At 36.3% G+C, this 19,951-nt stretch overlaps 3 protein-coding genes across 9 annotated transcripts; 2 read left to right on the forward strand and 1 right to left on the reverse strand.

Annotated features, from left to right (window-relative positions):
• The first annotated feature begins 4,996 nt into the window (after nucleotides 1-4,996).
• LOC147522595 (transcription elongation factor B polypeptide) lies at nucleotides 4,997-10,540 on the forward strand. 4 transcript variants are annotated; one of them, XM_086594278.1, is made up of 9 exons: nucleotides 5,018-5,286; nucleotides 5,369-5,554; nucleotides 5,680-5,817; nucleotides 5,910-5,988; nucleotides 6,889-6,960; nucleotides 7,153-7,228; nucleotides 7,582-7,644; nucleotides 7,767-7,900; nucleotides 8,719-10,540. In XM_086594278.1, exons 2-8 carry the CDS (start codon nucleotides 5,369-5,371, stop codon nucleotides 7,849-7,851), a joined length of 699 nt encoding a protein of 232 aa, XP_086450404.1. In that variant the 5' UTR covers nucleotides 5,018-5,286; the 3' UTR covers nucleotides 7,852-7,900; nucleotides 8,719-10,540. The 4 variants fall into 4 exon arrangements, with proteins under 4 accessions (XP_086450400.1, XP_086450404.1, XP_086450410.1 ...); XM_086594284.1 differs by having other exon boundaries at nucleotides 8,725-10,540; XM_086594290.1 differs by lacking the exon at nucleotides 8,719-10,540 and adding an exon at nucleotides 8,155-8,210.
• LOC147522596 (putative cysteine-rich repeat secretory protein 25) lies at nucleotides 9,258-9,974 on the reverse strand. The gene has a single exon (XM_086568103.1). It carries the CDS (start codon nucleotides 9,972-9,974, stop codon nucleotides 9,258-9,260), a length of 717 nt encoding a protein of 238 aa, XP_086424229.1.
• An 874-nt stretch (nucleotides 10,541-11,414) lies between the features above and the next one.
• Nucleotides 11,415-16,194, forward strand: LOC147522597 (transmembrane protein (DUF616)). 4 transcript variants are annotated; one of them, XM_086594265.1, is made up of 8 exons: nucleotides 11,437-11,729; nucleotides 11,806-11,898; nucleotides 12,204-12,559; nucleotides 13,404-13,615; nucleotides 14,165-14,421; nucleotides 14,518-14,696; nucleotides 15,351-15,434; nucleotides 15,874-16,194. In XM_086594265.1, the coding sequence occupies exons 1-7, from the start codon at nucleotides 11,534-11,536 to the stop codon at nucleotides 15,423-15,425; spliced, it is 1,368 nt and encodes a 455-aa protein (XP_086450391.1). In that variant the 5' UTR covers nucleotides 11,437-11,533; the 3' UTR covers nucleotides 15,426-15,434; nucleotides 15,874-16,194. The 4 variants fall into 4 exon arrangements, 3 of the variants coding, with proteins under 3 accessions (XP_086450395.1, XP_086450398.1, XP_086450391.1); XR_015213158.1 differs by having other exon boundaries at nucleotides 11,440-11,729; nucleotides 15,351-15,501; XM_086594269.1 differs by lacking the exons at nucleotides 15,351-15,434; nucleotides 15,874-16,194 and having other exon boundaries at nucleotides 11,415-11,729; nucleotides 14,165-14,297; nucleotides 14,485-14,606.
• Nucleotides 16,195-19,951: the final 3,757 nt, after the last annotated feature.

Below are 19,951 nucleotides of genomic sequence, written 5' to 3' on the forward strand. Positions count from 1 at the left end.
GGACTGGATGGGATGAGGCTAAGCTAACAACCCTATTCCCTCCTTTTCTAGCTTTGAGGATCCAAGAAGTTATGATTAGACCTTTGGGCTTTGGCAAGGATAGAATGGTGTGGAGTGAGGATAAGTCTGGGAGGTTCACTGTGAAATCTGCCTACAAATATATCACTAAAGATAAAGTTGTAGGGCAGAGCACCAGTTTCAACTCCCAAACTACAAAGCTCCTCTGGAAAGTCAAACTGCCAGCCAATATTCAAATGTTCTTATGGAAAGTTTACATGTATGCCTTACCTATGGGGGAAAGGCTAGCAACAAGGAACATGTTGGGGGACTTCTCTTGCCCCTTGTGTTTCAAGACCTTAGAGATTGATGGCCATCTGTTCTTTGACTGTGAATGGTCTAGAGCCATGTTGTTCTCATCAGGCTTGGGTCTGAGAATGGAGAGCCAAGGAAGGAACAATGTCAAAGCTTGGGTTACTAAGTTCATGAGTTGGTGTCATAGCAAGAATCAAGATATATCTCAAGCTGGGATTAAAGCTTGCTACTTGTTATACAATATTTGGATAACAAGGAATGAAGCTAAGTTTGAACATAGAATACCTAACAGAGAAAAAACCATTAGGAGGAGTGTTGTGGAGGCTGACAAGTGCTATACAGGCCTTGCAACAGGAAACCCAGAAAATAGAAATTCTATGTCACACACCAAATTTCCAGACAATATTTAAAACAATTATATTCAATTATCTGGAAACCCGGGGTGAAACAAAACCCATAACCCTGTTATCAAACACGATATATACAAAACTGAAATCAAAAGAAAACTCAGAGGAACAATCCTTAAATCATATTATTAAACTACAAAGAAACTAACCAACTCTATTACATCTGTCTCAAAACAAAATTGTACCCTTCAGAAAATCTTAAACCAGAAAACTCCAAGAGCAACTCCAAATCACGTGTCTTTATCCAATGCACTCCACCATCTATGTTCCCAAGAATACACCCACGTTGCAAAACAAAGCAAACATGGGTCAGCAAATTGAATTTGCTGGTATGAGTAGACTAACAACAAAATATATATAATAATCTTTCAAATATAACATTACTAACCATTTCAACTTGGAAGACAATATAGTTCCGTTTTCCAAAACGGCGTGTAGTTTCTTCCCAAGTAAGATTTCACCCCCAATATACAAATTCCAAGAATCTCATATAACAGTACTCATCATTCCTACTTTTCAAAATAACTCACAACATAAATGTCACTTACATTCCATTGATTAAATGCACATATGATAATCTAAGTAAATATGAGTTTGGTATATCTTACATTTAAGCCAACACGTCATCTTAGGGTAGGATATTTACGTTCCTGCAAAAAAGATTAATAGATCCTACCCTCCTGCAAAACAGAGTTAGACATCACAATAAAATGATTTATCTCAGCCAGTCAAATTTCCATTCATAACCAAACCTCATTTAAGACATTTAAGTCTAATTGATATAACCTGGTTCGTCCCGCATATTCGGGGAATACCACTTGTCATAATACTTATATCAAGGGTAGTTATTCATATGACATCATTGCGTCATAAAGTTTCTGCGTGCATAACCATAGATCTCAGACTATCACAAGTCATTAATATTTTCATAATAACATATCAAGTTATAGTCATTTCGCAGTCACATAGAAATCACAATCATTTACTAATATTATTCACAATCACACTTCACATCCATAACATCACACAATTCATATACTTTTACTTAAAAACCACTCGTCTACTTATGAGAACGGGGAAATATCACACCCAAGGAGTACATTCATCCCTTGTGAGTATCAACTCATACAAACCACGTATATATTTTTCATAAAAAATTATATACATTATAATATATAAATATTCATATGCAATAACTCAGTCACACATAAAATCAATATTTTTCTTTAATATCACTCGTCTATTTATGAAAACGAGAAAAAGTCACAACTAAGGAGTACATTCATCCCTTGTGAGTATCAACTCATACAAACCGCGTATATATTTCTCATAAGAAATCATATATATCATATGTAATAACTCCATCATACGTAAAATTAATATTTTACTTTACTTATTAATTATCTCGTTGACTTATTTATTAAAAGACACAGCCCAACCTTTAGTTCCTACTCCATGATTTGCACTACACACATGTGCCAAATCACACATATCCGTGTGCCTCACTCACACCGAGTACCACTACAAGACATGTGTCCCAAGTGGGATATCGCCTCCAGGAAACATACTTTCATCTTGTAAACTCGTAACTTGTGAGTCACAACCATCTCTGGGATTTTCATACACATAATCACAAAGCCTTCTTTGGGCATAACAAAATATCAGGTCATTCATGGCACAGTCAATGAATACCTTGGGTCATTCCCGCCACATTCAAATAATACCTATCATAACACTAACAGGTCATTCATGACACATTCAATGAATACAACCCACCCGCAAGGCGAATGCCTTAGTTCCTCTCTAAGGCGGCTTTTCACATGACATCATTAGTCATAAACATTTCTTTTCATCACAGAGGCGTGGAGAGATCTAAAGATGTGGGCGACACATTATATTTTTCACGGACATTTTACACGGATTTTTAATACTCAAAAGTTATCATTTATTATAATATTTTCATTATATTATAAAATATACATCGTCTCAAGCAATAGAATCATTAATAAAGATTCTAAACACAATAACCAATCAACTCACCTTATTATCCATTATATAAATCATAAATATCAAAAGGTTCAATCAGGAATAACGCATTAGTTAAATGTCTCGTGAATATATTTTAAACTCCACAATCACGTACACAATTAAGTACTAACATTGTACACATATAGTTAATTATCACAATAACTAATAACTAATAACTAATTTATAATATAGTGTAGTGGCTGCACTTTTGCTCAAAGCTACCTACGTATCCAAATCTTTTAAGATTGGAATCAAGTCTTCGTAGTTCGTATCAGCCACATAGTCAATGCTATAGTTTTTTCTACATTCATCCAAATGACATGTAACTTAAATATTTAGAAACTAGGGTATGTAGACATACTTTTTCATGTAGAACTCGAAGTCTCAACATCAGCCCATCTAGAAGAAAACTTAAGTCGAAAACGGTAAAAATTCTAATTTTCAGCAAACTAGATTTCTGACGGACTATATTCCGAATGACACAACTCTTTTCATAGGTATCCAAACGCATTGAGGTTTTTTGTGTTGCAAAGCTGACACACAGAACTTACTTTCTCATGTTTTACAAAAGTACTCAATATCATTCTAAATGTGCCAAAACGAGGCTCGAACATAGTCCGCAGAAACTGATTTCTAACGCACTGTTTTTTGCCAGTCAAACTTCCATACACCATAATTAATCCCACAGGCCTCGGAATGCGATGAGGCAAATTGGAATAGAAATCAGACTTCCAAATATTACTTTTTCATGTTTTCATAAAAATCTATTTCAAACTCTAACTAAATTAAAACTGGACTTGAACACAGTGCGCAGAAACTGATTTCTGACGCACTATTTTCTGTCAACCAAACTTCCAGACATCATATCTACCACCACAGACCTTGGAATGCGACGAGGCCAATTGGGTTAGAAATCAGACACATAAAACTTATTTTTTCATGTTTTGGCAAGAGTTTGAATATGACTCTAACTATGTGAAAACTCGATTCCAAACCAGGCACAGACCAGATTTCTGTAGTCAGAAAATTTTGACGTGCCAACTTCCGAAGGGTGTAACTCCTTCTACATAAACCGAAATGCTATATGGCTTTTTTGAGTTTGAAAGAGGGCGGATAACACTTACTTAACATCCTTTAAAGAAAACCAAAATCAATCTCTGAACACACTGAAATTCGTCTCCAAATCAAACAAAATTCCTGACTCGAACATAAACAAAACAACACCAATATTGGAACAAAATGCACGCCCATGTCAGTACTTATAAATATGATTAATAGAAGGAAGGGTTCTTGCTTAAGTAGGATCAGTATACAAAAATTAATAGATAAGTTCTAAACTAATATGCAAGTGGGGCGCATGCCCATTAAAGTCTGACTTAGCCTTAGCCTTATATAATTATTAAGTGATAAAAAATGCAAGGATGTGAGTACCTACTGTGTATTCGATCAAAAACCATATATTCATGTCTTCTTATCTTAGAAATATTTGTGATTACAAGTTCCTACATCCTTAAATTAAGGGACCAAACCTTAGACAAAATGAAATAAATTACTAGTATTACAAATATTTTTATTTTTATCTTATCTCTTATTTATTATTATTATTATTATTATTTATTGTACTAAAAATATTAAATAAAAACACGGGGTGTTATATTCTACTTCTCCTGTGTTTTACTCTGAACAAGCTGATTTTGATTCTTTATTTCCTATCATCCCTAATGATTGTATTAACATCAAGTCAGATGCCTCCTTTCGGCCCACCACAGGATGGGCATCAGTTGGCACCATAGCTTAGGATAATAAAGGCAAGATAGTAGGAGCAGAAGCTAGAAGATTCAAAACCAGGTCAATAGAAGAAGCCGAAATGGTGGCAGCTGAGGTGGCAATTTTGCTAGCAATAACTTCTAAGTGGACTGCAGTTCTTTTGAAAGAAGATTATGCAGAGGTTATCAAATTAAAGCACTCAATAGCCTTACCTGCTCATGACCATATGAAAGTTTGAGAGACTATGTTTTAAACTTGAGTTTTTCCTTCTCGTTTTGTAAGTTTAAGTGGATTAGTAGGATGTCTAATGGGGAGGCACATTTGTTGGCGAAATGGACTAACCATCAGTAGCAAATGTGTCAGCTACCAAACTGTATTTTGACAAACAATGTAGTGCCTGTTATGGTCTAGAGTTCGTTAATATATATATATTAACGAACTATATATACCGAAAAAAAAGAAAAGAAAAAGGTTATTAGAAATGGAAATTGGATTTGTGAGTGATTATAAAAAAAGCATGTGCTCTATAATTGTTTTGAAACTAAATTGAAACGAAATTGGGCCTTGGGGCTAATTTATGGTGATATATAACGTCACGTTTTATCCCTCGCGCCAAAGCGCAACTTAGCGAAACGTGAGAATCCGTGAAAACCCCAAACCATATATCCACCGTCTGCGCATTTTAGCAAGAGTTTCTAGATTTATTTGTTTTTTAAGGATCCAAACTTGTTGGTCTTTTAAGGATCCGCTCGTTCTCAATCCAAACATCATCGTAAGCTTTTATCTCATGTCCTTTTTATATTGATATATAATATTTAATCAGATCGAATTATAATTTTCTTGTTGGAAACTAGATGGGGTCAACTAAAGATCCGATGTATAAAAAGAAGCCCCCATCATTGGTTCAGTTATGTGTTCAGACAGCGATAGATAATGTTAGGTATCTTGGAAATATAGGAGATACTGATATAGATTTGTTGGAGGATATTTTGTCTCATTGTACACTTGATCAGTTGAAGTGCATTGAAGACTCTACTCAAGTAAGTTTATATTCTTTTAACTTTTATATATATATATATATATATATATATATATATATATATATATATATATATATATATATATTAGTTTTGTGTGTTTACTTTTTTTTTTTTTTTTTATGTAGGGAAGAGACTTGAGTCCTGTGACGGATAAGTTATGGAAGAAATTCTATAAAAAAGAGTTTGGTGTTGACTGTTTGAATACTCTTGTTGAGAAGATGAACAAGAGGAAGGTTTCGTTTAAATGGAGAGAACTCTTTGAGGTGATGCTTCCTACTCGAATTATGTATATGTAATGTCTAGACTTTAGAGTGTGTATATATATATATATATAACTTAAGTGGTCTGCTTACAGGCAAAGACTAAGGCAGTAGAAGAAGCTTCAATGGAAATAAGGGAACGATTCAGGCAACGATACGAAGAAGAACAAGCTAGTAAGTCATTTGCCATTTAATTTCACCTGATATCTTCTGTTATAATTTTTCTTTTTCATGTTATGGTGTTCCACTTGTTGATTGTTTTGACTCCTATTTACTTTGGTCCTTGTTTTCATCATTGGTGTCATTCACACATTTCTCAAGGAAATATCATGTGTTTGGAGTAGCATTACTTTAAACTCTGTTTCGCCAATCAAGTAGAGTTTCATCTGATAATTAAGAGTTAAAAAGAATTAGTTTTCATAAACTCTGAAAGGAATTGTTTATTCTCTTAGAATTTGTTTTCTGTTGCATGCATTCGACTTGGCTAATTACTTTTAAAGCATGATCGTACTGTGTTTTGCGAATAGCAATTTTCATTTTTTATGTGTATTTCATTTATTTTGACTTGTATCGGTATTGCTAATTTTATAACGGATGGAAAGAAATCGAGTACAGATTCCTTAAGGTATCTAATTTGGTCCAACTTAACGTGAGCATTTTCTACTCCCTTACCTCTGTATAATATTGGAAATAAGCGAGTTTCTGATTCTTACCAACTCACAGATCGTAGGATAAAATGAAAATGGTTAGCTAGGCATTTATGAAGAAAAGAGAAAGGGAAAAGGTTTTCTCTTTTGAATTTTGATCAGTAAGGCAAGTTGGTTTAAGCTGTTGGAACGGTTCTGATTGTTGTTTAGCTTAGAAAGGTAATGATGCACATAGAATGGGTTAATAGTGCAATGTGCTTACCAGAGTGGCAAATGACTCAAGAAGAAAATGTACATGTGAGTTGCACTTGAGCATAGTTATTATACTTTATATTCAACTGAAGCATGCACCTCACGTAAGATCAACATTGTAGAGCATTTGGTTAATTGGTTATTTTACGACTAATACCATGCTATCTGTCTGTAGGAAAACAGAGTCGCCAGACTCGGATTTGTACGAAACTTCCGCCATCAAGCAGTAAGCGGAACTTTTGGGGGAGTAAGTCTAACATTCTTATTGTTCCCATTTTGTTGTATTGTAACTACATGGTGCCTATTTGCCAATCATAGTCACAGGAGTTCTTTAATAGGCAAAAGTAGATGCAGAGGCACACATGCCAAAGATTTACATAATACATCTAATGATCTACGGTTGGTACTTGAGTTAATTACTTTTGTGCATCATTTGTAGGTAGTGGACCTGGCACCAATTTTTCCAATGCAAAGGGCAGCTTGATGAAGAAGGCAAGAATGGAATACCTTAACAGGTACGTTGTCTGATAAGATAGGGATGCTATGGCTAATGCATATCTAGTTTATAGGCTGTTCATCAGAATGAGATGATTTACATATACTTTGACTTGAAACTTTTAGTCTGTATCAAAGTTTAGCCTGTTTGACATGCTTTTCAGAGTGTCCTAAATAGTTGCTCAAATATTTGATGGTAGAAAGTGGATTGGTGGTTTTTGTTCAATTGTCTACTGTTCTGCAGTTTACATGCATGTATGTCATGAATTTAGTCTGATCTTGTGGTTCTTGTGTATCATACTGCATTTACGAAATTGGTTAGCTTAACTTTATGAATTCTAAACTGGTAATATACATGTTTATTATATGATAGCCATGAGGCCAAGGTACATGCAACTATTAGGAAGAATGCCGTGCAAAGGAGTCAAAGTCAAAGGTATATCTCCAGTTTTTCTTGATTGTACAAGTTATAGAGGATTTTGCATGGTTTGACTTTTGTGGTAATTATTCAGGTTTTTACCTTCTTCTTCCTCATTATAACTGCTGCTTCTTTTACAGCATTCGTCGCCCGACGAAACCAGCTGGTTTGCTCGGAAAGCACACCGCTTCAAGTTCTAAATTCACATCATTCAGAAGATCTTAGAAGTCACCCCTGTAATAACTGTGCCTCTTTTCTTGAGCAATTTGTAATGGTGAGTTTCTGCAAGCCATACACAGTTTAAATTTCTCTCTATTGGGCAGGAAGTTGTGTTTTTGTATTAAATTGGCCCAAGTCATTTGATCAATATGTATATTACCATTCTGGTGTTTCACCTGTTTGATCCTTGCCTCTTTGTGAGAATAAAATATGGATGTCTACATTCCTTCCTGTTTCGCAAGTATCTTTCATTTATAGTGGCTATGCGAAACAGACTTTTATGATGCTTTGGCTCTTTCCATAAAGCAGTGAATTCACCCACCATTTCTGGCCGCTGGATTTCAGTCATCCTAGTGCTATTATGCTATAGGTGAGAAAACTGTTATCAGTTTCTACCACATTAGCCAGCCCATAAATATACTATTAGGTGACACATGGATGGATTCCCTTGGTTGATTCTAACAATATGAAAAGTTATTTTAACTTAGCGTCTATTTGTTTTTGTTTTTTTGACAATAAGGTCAGTATTGAAAGGACAAAAGGTAAACCAAGTATTATAAAGAATCGCAGGCTGGATATGACCCATGGCTTCAATTTTAAGCACTGGTCGATTTCTTGTAATGGGATTGAAAATATTCATTGAGATAACCTTATCATACTAGTGAACTGTGAAGTTTAAGATGCAAGCCCTTTCATGGATGCTTCGCCCCATTAAACAGTCTCCACTACTGGGAATGCATAAATCCTAGCTTTAAGAGAGAATTTTCAAGATTTTGTTTTGAATTGGGATGCAGGGAAGAGGTCTAATAGCATCTGTGAAATCTGTAATTTGTTAGCTTACTGTAACTAATGCACATTGATTTTTACCACAAGTTGTAGGTAACATTGTGAAGGCAAGGGAACATAGTTTACTTGAATCTGTAACTTCTAGTTTTGTTCATTTGGTGGGGGTCGTGAAATGCTTATGCTTGGATATCCAAATTATAAGTGTTGGAAGGAGCGATGCATTAGTTGATATGTTCATGTTATCTGGATTAGTGGAATTGTTTCTCCTTACTACTAAATCATGCTTTTAGGCTCTAAACTCTAAATGCCTCTGCTGATCAGCTGATTACTAGCTAGTAGCTACAATGATTCTCTTTTGGCAGCTTGCTGTGACAATTGACAATTTATTGTGATTCATGTTATGGAGATATTTCCATGTTACTCCAGAATCCCACGCTTTCAAGTTGGGAATCAGTACGACTGGTTTTACGAGTTTTACTGAGTTATATCAATCTCTACCTTCTCAATTCATCATCGATACTACAGTACTACACATAGTTTTGACTCTCGACCACAAACTGAAACCATTTGTATATGTACACTTCACAGCCATTGATGCGATGCAGTCATCATGTTTTTCAAATCTCTTACTCATCGAAACTTGCCTCTCTAACGTTTGCTACTTTGGCAGTGTTTACTATCTTCCTTCTTAGTAACCAAGTTGCCACAACCACCCCAGCAAAACAAGCAACCCCAGCACACCAGGTCCAAATCACTTTCTTCTTGATATCGTTACGGTTTCCAGTATCATTAGAATCATGAACATTTGAACGAATTTCAGCTGAATCTGACACATCAGCATTGGATGCCCGTAAAGAGTAAAATTTGTAGCTGTCAAACTGAACCACGCAAGATCCGGCAGCAACAACCCCTCCCTGTTTTGCACAACAATCATAGAGCTTGTTTATGGCCTCTGCTACACAAGTCTCACATTCTTTTGCTGATACTGATTTAACACATTCGGCTACTGCATAAATTTTACCACCACCGTTGCCATATACAATGTCGCCTTGATAAAATCCTTGGTGTGACGCCAAACTTACTGAAGCTCTAAGCTGTAAAAGCAAGGTGTTGAGAGCTGAACTGAATTGACCCAAGTCCTTTGCATGGGTTGGTTTCGATTCTGACAACTTGGCTATGTGAATGGGGTGAGAAATTTTTTTGTGATTGTAATAGTAGACACAACAACCATCAAACCAGGCGGTTATAGCCTCGGAATTCGGGCAATGCCTTATGACAGCACGTCTAGCCGTGCCGATACAGAGGATACAATCACTCACTGAGAGGCCGAGCCTGCATTGCATGAGTCCCTTGTAGTGGTTCAGTTGAACAATGGTGGGTGACGTTGCAAACCTGGTAGGTGTTGCTTTGGCTGAGAGATCATCAAGGATGATCTTGGTGAATCTGTTGATTTTGATGGATTGTGGTTCTGGTGATGTGCAATTGAGAGCTAGAAGAGGATGGAGAGGAGAGGTTGTGGAGGAGTTGAAAAGAAGAAGAAAGAGGAGAAGGTGAATGGAGAGGAAGAAAGCCATGTATGTAATCTTTGTAGAGAGTTGTGGGAAAAGCTGTATGTGTTCAATTGTGGATTCAGATTTTAGATACATTGCGTGTTTTCATGATGACTATATTGTCCTTGTGACTATATCACAGCTGATGTAATGCAAATGGTCAATCTCATGATTATTAAAAGTATAACTATGCAAGTTCAGAGTTCAAACTCTGATAACACGATTGGTCTTGTAAAGTTGTAATGTTGGGACTCTTTCTTTAATGGCGGATGTGGTGCCTATATTATTGAAGAATCTTATCAATGCTGAGAAGCATATGTTTCTCTTCAATGAGCAAAATGGAATTGAAACTTTCTATACCTCGTGTGAAGTATGTGCACATCCTTGCTACTGATAGTTCGTAGGTACAGATGTAGTTGAGAAAAGTAAAAACATGAAGCGTTTGTTAACTACTTAACTATTAGCATCAGTTAGGCCGTGAGGGTATTTGTGGACTTGTGAATTTTATTGTTCACTGAATGATTAGGATGTTACTATGTGTACAAGTGTCAATGTTCAACATGTGAATGCTTGTAGAAATGTGCCTTTGATCAGACATCCTAACAAGATACAATGACTTCTGAGCCTTTGTGCCACTGTATAAATAGCAGTCTGCTCCAAGCCTGGTCATATAGATACATCCAAAAAACCTCAGATCAGATGCGACCCTTTTTATTCTTTTGTGATAGAAAGCTGACACACTACTAATACAGGCTCTCAGAGCATCTGTAGCCTGTAGGTGGTGGTTTTATCACTTGCATATTTGCCTCCGCAATTTGATAATTTTTTTTTCAAAATCTGACCAATTCTAGTTAGTCACAAATTTCACCCGTTCACGTCATTAGTACTGTTGTGTGACACTACTAATGTTGTCCAAGTTGAAAAAAGTAAAAATAGAAAAACCCACCTGACATTTCTATTCCCACAGTCGTGTGAATGTCGCGCTAAATTGAAAAAAGTAAAAAAAAAACCCCACGCAACATTATTACTATCGTGCCGCATCTGCATCTGAAATCCCAAATTTACATCTACGGATGCGGCTAGATAGGTGATACTATAGGATTTGCTTCCACTTAGAATTGGTTTTCCGCAAAATTCCGAGTTTTGGAAGCAAATCTGGAAGTGATATCATACTAGCACCTAGAGATGGTACATGGAATGTGTGACATCACTATAAAATATCTCGGCATTTTGTTTTTTGGTCGGTGTCGATATTTTTCCGGCATTTTACACCCGCGAACAGAAATTTAAAACCTCATTTCCCATTTTTAAACCCATCCTGAAAAGCAATCAAATGCAGGTTATGAGACTCGATGGCTTCACTTCGTCAGACGTTACCTGAATATAGAGACACTAGTACTCCTGGGTCAATCATTAGATCTTCTAATGATTTAAAATTTCGTAGAGGGAGGAAGTTTGGTCGGGTATCGAAATTGGTTTGGGTTTTTTTAGTGGCATTGCTTTTTGTAATATATTCTTCAATGTTCCACGTGGATTTACCGTTATATGGTGAGTATTGGAAAATTAACTTTGTTATTACAATGTTGATTATTTTAATGATACATTTTTCTTGTGTTGTTAACAGATAAATTGGAGAGTAGAATTTCGTTATCGACGACGGATATATTTGGATTAGGAGGAAATGTTCAGTCTGGAAAGAAGCCGTCGCGTAAACAACGTAAGAATCTTTCCATTCTTTTAAGTTAGGCAACATTATGAAATTTACATGCCTTGTTCCACTGATAAATTGCATTGGCTAATTGTTGCCACATTTGCTATCCCCTTAGATTGAATGCAGTATTAGGATCAAAGTTAATACTGATATGTTGCTTTAGGAGACTTTCTACCATTTATGATTGAACTTACCTTGGTCTGGTTAGAGATTATGTTTCATTTAGAATTCATTATGGATATCAGGGCTATGAGTGCACTTTGTTTTTATTGTTAACTTAGGCGCACCGTTTTTTTTTTCAAATCGTTCAGATTCTCCTTGTGAGGTTGCATTCGTGGAGTCAGTGGATGATCTTGTTGAGCCCAAGGAGACGATGAATTTCACACAATTTTCCCTGGGATATGTAGATAGAGAGGAGAAGCCTAATGGGCATGATACATTTGAACCCAGATTTGGTGGACATCAGACACTTGATGAAAGAGAGAAATCCTTTTCTGCAAGAAATCAAACACTTCATTGTGGTTTTGTAAATGCACCAGAGGGTTCCCCAAGCACTGGGTTTGATTTGGATGAGAAGGATAAGGAATACATGAATACTTGCCTTATTGTAGTATCGTCCTGCATTTTTGGAAGCTCTGATTTTCTGAGGAGGCCAACAAGGCAAAAGGTAATATTTGTTACCAGTTACCGTGTGAAGCTATCGTCTTTTGTGGTTGTTTATGACTTAAAAAGCCTGTACCTGATTACCAAAATTGGGCTAATGACTTTAAAGTTATATTTGATAAGACTATAAGAGTGAATTTCAAACCATTTTTCGTAAATAGCTTTGTTAAGACGAAAAATGACATTGATTAAACACACAGTAAGGACAGCATTTTCATTTGCACAAATTTGACTGACTTTATTACTTTAACGATGCTCTTACCTAATTATGCTGGATAACTTCTTCATCCAATATTTGATAGATTTTTTATTTTTGATTATTTAGTGTATGTTAAACTCTGATAGGTCCCTCACAATATTGGTTTAAGCTTAAAGAGATGGCATGATAGTGTTTAGTGAATGCATTTATGATGTTAAAAAGATGGCGTGATTGGCAACATTCTTTTGTAGTGTTCATGCAAATGTTATAAAGAGCCATGTGGCAATTCATTGATCACCATTATATGTTTGAATGTGCCATTGCTGGCTAAACGCGTAGGCTTGATAAAGCACACACTGTAAGTTTGGTAGGGACTGCTTATCATCCCCAGCATTGTCTTACATGGATATCCAAATATGTATCCACATCAAAGGCATGCTTTGAAACATGAACTTCATCTACAGTCGGTAGTTAATAGAAGGGTCAGTAGTTCTCCTACCTTTTTTAGGCCTTTCTCTGTTCTAATTGTTTTTTTTTTCTTTTTTCATGGTAGTACAAGTTTTTATTCTTTGCTAAGTTAAAAGCTATAGCCCTTTGTATTAAGTTGAAATTTAAAATCTGCCTTTCATGTCTCTTTCTCTCTCTGCAGATTGGTGAATATTCAAAGTCGAATGTTTGCTTTGTCATGTTTCTGGATGAGGAAACAATGTCAATGTTGTCTTCAGAGGGACAGGTTCTTGATGATAGAGGCAACATTGGTTTATGGAGAATTGTTATTGTCAGGAATTTGCCATATACGGACATGAGGAGAACTGGAAAGGTGCCTAAATTCTTATCGCACCGCCTCTTCCCATCTGCTAGGTGCCTCTTCCCATTTAATATCTCGTAGTATCCTATTTCATTTTAAGCTAAATATTTTAGTCAAATCTTGACCCAGCTAATAGTCCCTCTCTGTTTTACCACTTTATGACATTATTTTCCATCACCAGTTTGGACTACCCAGCATGGCTAACACCTGACATCTAAAGTGTTATAATTTGGTCAAACACATAGGGTGGGTGCAGATGATCTGATCTCCCTCATATAGATGATAGGTATTGGACAATATTATTGCTTGATTAAAAGAAGCAAGGACAGGACACCAGCACTCCTTGATAATTGATATACTTGTTCAAGACTTTTAACACATTCTTCGCTCCTTGATAGACTGGTGAATTTGTGATGGTCTTACCAAGCAAAAAAAAAGTGAATTTGTGATGGATGATTCTCTTATAAGCTTATGTTTAATAATCTTGATTAGAATACTGAGCAATAATTTTCCTGATGTAGCATTAGAATATCTTTATCCATATACTAGTTATGCTGTAGATAAAGACTGGTTTTTCTTATATGTTTAATGGTTGTTTTCAGGTATTCTATCTGGCTTGATAGCAAAATGCGACTGCGCACTGATCCCATGCTGATTCTTGAATACTTTCTGTGGCGAAATGGATCAGAATATGCTATTTCAAACCACTATGATCGCCATTGCGTCTGGGAGGAGGTACTACAGAATAAGCGTCTAAATAAATACAATCACTCGGCCATTGATGAACAATTTCTATTTTATCAGTCTGATGGTCTCACCAAGTTTGATCCTTCTAGCTCAAATATGGTGCTTCCAAGTTGTGCGTTTCTTCACATCTTTTCTTTCTGATTTTTTACTTTTTATTATCTTGTTTTCTGTTTAGCATCATGGTTTGATCCAGTTACAAACTTGACAGATGTACCAGAAGGATCCTTCATTGTGAGAGCACATACACCCATGTCAAACTTATTTTCATGCCTTTGGTTCAATGAAGTTGATCGTTTCACATCGCGTGACCAACTTAGCTTTGCATATACTTACTTGAAATTGAGGAGAATGAATCCTGGCGAACCTTTTTTCTTGAACATGTTTAAGGTATTGATACTTAAGCACAGTATCGTCTTCTTCTCCCCCCCCCCCCTCTATTTTTTTTTTGCCTGAGTAACCTTCTGATCTTTTTATACTTGTGTGTTTCTATAATTCTCTATATATCTTGCTGCTATTCAGTAATATTCTCTGGTTCATCTGTCATATAATATGCTTAATTGCTTATGGTTAGTGAGTGAATCAGTCTATATAAATAATTTTTATAATTATTCATAGTAATTATTATCTTGTTGGTTTTCTTTTGTTTATCTGGGGTAAGTATTTCCTTTTTCCTTCTTATTCTTATTCTTTTCCTTTTCCTTTTTACTTGGATTTTTGTTTCACACCTGTAGTTATTCGTATAGCAGTATATCGTTCTTTTTCCTTTTGGAGATCATAGTGGACTATACAACTCATATAATTCTGTTCTTCAGAGTAAGATCTTAAAGTTGCGTTTATCATTAATTAATTAAGGTCTGGCTTTATATTTACTTTTGCCAATAGACATTATGAATATTCAGGACATAAGCTTACGTTCATAAGCCTTAAATAGTGACTCCAACTCGATCTCATTTGACTAGTTAAATATCACAACCAGAACGTAGCAGTTTGACAGAACTCAGTAGAGCTATGGCTTACCTTTTCTGTGATTGATCTGTGCAGGATTGTGAACGCAGAGCACTAGCAAAATTATTTCGCCATAGAGCAACTGAGCTACCATCCCCGACTGTGCTATGAAGGATTCAGGTATTTATGCTGTATTCACTAAGTTGGGGAAGTCTTGGTTCTGGTCACTGCAAGAAAAGCTGAAAAGGTAGGACATCTTAATTCATAAGGAATAGGTTAACTTATCTGATTCATTACTTGGTGATAGGGTAGGATGGTGGCTACTACTTAGGTTATGTGTTGTTTGACTTCATGGATCTCAGAAGCAGTAGTCAAGTGCAGGATGTGACCACAGACCACCGGCCATCCTTGCTAGGTCTCAGTAAATATTATTAGCTAAACGTCACCTGATAGACGTTCATAATCATGATAATCTATATTCTTGTGGTCAGTGGACTATATTTCTGATTTGGAACTGTCAAAGAATGCTGTCCTCACTCTACTGCATACTTAGGATTTTGTTGCCTTGATATATCAACTTTCTACACTTTGCTAATGATTGATTGTGATTTACGTGCAGCAACATCTTGGAACTGCAAAAAATTTGGTGTTCCTTCTCTTGACGTTTTCCCACTCAGGTAGTTGTGAATCCCGGCAATTTTCCGCTCGGGTTGTTTTTCTAGGATTTTCAATAGCGTAGATCAAATTCTTTGGAAAATATTGTAGATATTTACCGACAAATTTAAATGAAAATGTAATTATTAGCATTAGTTGCTACAAGTCATGTATAAATTTGGCTCTCTTAAGCTCTACTGCATTTTGTTGGTATGTAGTGAGAACGGCGAGAATCACATACGAGATCTGTAAATTATATTGAAGTATATGTAATAGGTTTGTGCAATGTGGTGAAGTCTATCAACTGTTAGACGATAATTCGAATTTTAGCTTAGTCAATGCAACCGACTGCTTTATTGGGTATTGTCTTTATCAAAGACCATTAATACTGAGTAGTGGAGAATGCTCTCAGTGACCCACGTCAGCCCCTCTTCTTTGTCTAAGACTGACACATCAGATTTTTCATAAAAAAAAGAATTCTACGCCTTTTTTTGCCAATTTCAACAAAGACCATTAATACTGAGTAGTGGTGAATGCTCTTAGTGACCCACGTCAGCCCCTTTTTTTTCTCTAAGACTGACACGTCAGATTTTTCATAAAAAAAAGAATTCTACGTCCTTTTTTACCAATTTCAATTGTTCGTGACCCAAAATAGATAAACTCTTTTTTCAATTCTACAAACTCCCAACTCTCCAAAAAAAAAAATCATCTCTTCAAACCCTTTCTCTTATTTTTCTCTTCTTCCAAAATTAACTAAGAATGATAGAGCACTTCCAAATCACTTTCAGTGAAAACAAAATACCTTTTTATTAAGATGTTACACAAAAATACTACACGGTCACCAGGCAAGAGAGAAGCAAGTACGTCACAAACAGCAACTTTCTTCATCTGCTCTCTTGAAACACCATTTTCATTGATCACACGACCAATGAGGCTTGGTTTATATTCTTTACACTCCAAAATTGTTTTCACCATGATCATGCATTGAATCTGGAACTGTTCAAAAGATTCTATTTCTTGCTCAGGATTTGTGATACGGGCCAAACAGAAGTCCATAACAGGTCGAAGAACACATTCATCTCCAAAAGAATAGGGATGCCTGCCCTGTACTGAAACTAAAACCTTCACCAACTTGGTACATAACCTCTTTGTGAAGTCACAAAATTTATGATGCCTCTCCAGAAAAGATGAATAGTATGGAAGAAATAATTGGATGGCATTCAAGAGCACTGGACAGACTTCCTTGACCGGACGGACCTCCTGCATAGATTTGGCATCACTCTGAAATCCTGAAATAATCAGTTGCCTTACTACCTTCAAACAAAACAGCCACCTCTCACATGTTAGATAGAGATCATCTTGATGTTCAACAGGAGCATTTGATGCAAAGCTCTGGGTAAGTGCAGAGAAAGCACTCAGTATTGCCTGCCAATCATTCTGGTGAAGTCCCTTGGCCTGATTTTATCCCTTGGTATGATTGCATCCTTTGGTCTGCTTGCAGAAGGATTAGCTTTGAAGAGTTACATGGATGCCTTTTCAAAACGGATTTATAGAACTATATGTGATGACTGATGAAGGATTATGGCATAAAAGGATCTTGGACAAGACTATATTGCTTTTGAGGACTATGACTATCCATATTATTTCAAGTCATTTGTCCCTTTGAAGAATGGTGAGCTCTTACTGGAAGAAGGTGGCTATAGTGGCGCAAGCCTTCTGTGAAGTAATCCTTTTAAAAAGAAAGAAGGTATCGTGTTTTTCCTGACTGTTCTTATCCTTCCATAGTAGCTACTTAAGTAAAAACAATTATCTCAATTGCTTCGATTATGAGGGCTACAACTAGCAAAGGAATTCAGGATGAAGAGGAGGCAAGAAGAAGCAAAAGAACTAGGATCATCGAAAGTTTATTATCATTAAGGATCAGACCTCAGGGCAATGTTTGAATGATCATGCGGTGATGGTTTATTTAGCTAATTCGATAAAGAGTCTGAGCGTCGTTATTGACAACAACGAAGTAGAAAAATAGATATTTCGGCATTGTTATTTCGCTCTTTACTGGAATAAGTGGGAGGATATCTCAGCGAAATTCCTCTGATCTAGAGTAAGACGCTTTGAAGACAGCTCCTTCAGAGTTCGGTAGAGAACCATAAAAATCCTGTGAGATGTAAGAACATCGGCTGACTGAAGCTGTTGTGCTAAGACTGAAAAGATCTCTGGCCATTCTCTTGGATAATCAACGCGAGCAATTTTTGAAATAAGAACGGCTACCATATTTTAATCACTGTTTGGTTGATTATTAAGAGTTGGTTCCCTCATATAATAAGTTTTAAGTTATACAAAACTGTTGATTTTTTGCTTTTTGTAGGATTTGAGTGTCGTAAGACTGTTGGCTGAGAACACGTATGATATAGCAGAAGTGGCGTACCTGAGCTCAATGGAAGGAGAAGTTGTCTCTTTAGCAGCTCTGCTTATGGTGGTACCAGAGAAGGTGACAGATTCGATTATGGTTTTGAGGCCAGATGGAGGATTGGCTTCGAAAGACATGACAACCATCTATGAATGTGCTATACGAGAAGTGTTGTGTCTTGGTCGAAAGAGGGTTCATTTAAAGTGTCAAGAAGGAGGCTTGGATTGATGAGTAGAACTTCGTAAAAGAAATTTATTGCTCATTGAGATTGAGTTCTTTGCAGTTATTCGATGCTTCATTCTTGCAAAGGCGATCACGAGTCACCTCACCGCTTATTCTTGTCGCTTTCGGGTAAAATATAAATATACATAGGAAGGTTGTAATTATTAAAAGTCATTTTGACAATTACCTTAATGTTAGATTGTCAGAAACAAAGATTATCCTATTCATTTAACAATTAATCTAGGAATTTAGAAGTGGTAAATGACATGAGATGAGGGACACCTAACTTATTCATCTGAAGTGAAAAATGGCCTAAGGTATTATCTGAATTTTAATAATTAAGCAAATGAACATAAAATAATGGTACTAAGGATGAGAAGACAAATCAAACATGGCATTTTGGAGGCAAAATTATGAGGAGCAATGTGAATGTCTGGATGAGATAGTAACAGTTTGAACTATTGTTTAAGGTGTGCAATGAAGAAGTTGTAAAGCTTCTTCTCGGTACCAACATTGATGTAAATGAAACAGACAAAGAAGGAAACTTCGGCCTTTGATTGCTACCTCAACCTAATCGCCCAATACTAAGATTCCTGTGTTTGGTGAATTTTATGTCTCAAGTGCATTGCTATCTGAATAGCAGTTCATGGTTAAAATCTCATGCAGGACACATATTTTTTCTTATTGTTAAGATTGTGGCGTTTGCTTAATGATAATCGTAGGATTCCATTTTCGCTCAAAGCGTGGAGCCAATGTGAGCCGAGAAACAAGTTGGGGTGACCCCTCCACCTTGCCGCTTCCGGTGGTTATTTCCAAGCACTCCAAGTATAAGGGACTGCGCCCTCCGGTAGTCTTTTGCCTGTACTTGGACAAGTCATACAAATATTCCAATACATTGAAATTGAAAATCGGTGTTTGTTATCCCAAATATGTTCCGGATCCTCCTCCTAAAAGATCCAGATTGCGTTGATGCAATTTCATAAACTCAAGAACCAAAGAATAACCTTTCATGTAAACCCTATTCCTATTCCTATTCATGTCTTTTTACTTGAGGAGTATTACCATCTTCCACGCTTAATCGACCCCTTTGAAGAATTGCGAAAAGGGAGATTCTCAAGGCCTTGACTTCTCTCGGGTGGAGATGGTACCGGTGAGATCGAGAATCGCCCTTGCCGGTATGTGTTGAAGACATCGCTGACTTAAACACAGACTTAGGTAGACTCAAGATAGTGTTAAGCCAAGATGATGGGGTGGCAATGGGTGGAGAAGGGAAAAGCAAAGACATCAAGTAAGTAACAACATCATTATCAACTATTTAAGCTATATATCGAAGATCTACTTTCATGACAATAATATCAACTTTCTACAAGAGATTAAAATCTGACATATGCCCATACCTTGAGTTGGCTCAACT

Source organism: Coptis chinensis, chromosome 1 (genome assembly GCF_015680905.1).
Source record: "Coptis chinensis isolate HL-2020 chromosome 1, ASM1568090v1, whole genome shotgun sequence".
Classification (NCBI taxonomy): Eukaryota; Viridiplantae; Streptophyta; class Magnoliopsida; order Ranunculales; family Ranunculaceae; genus Coptis; species Coptis chinensis.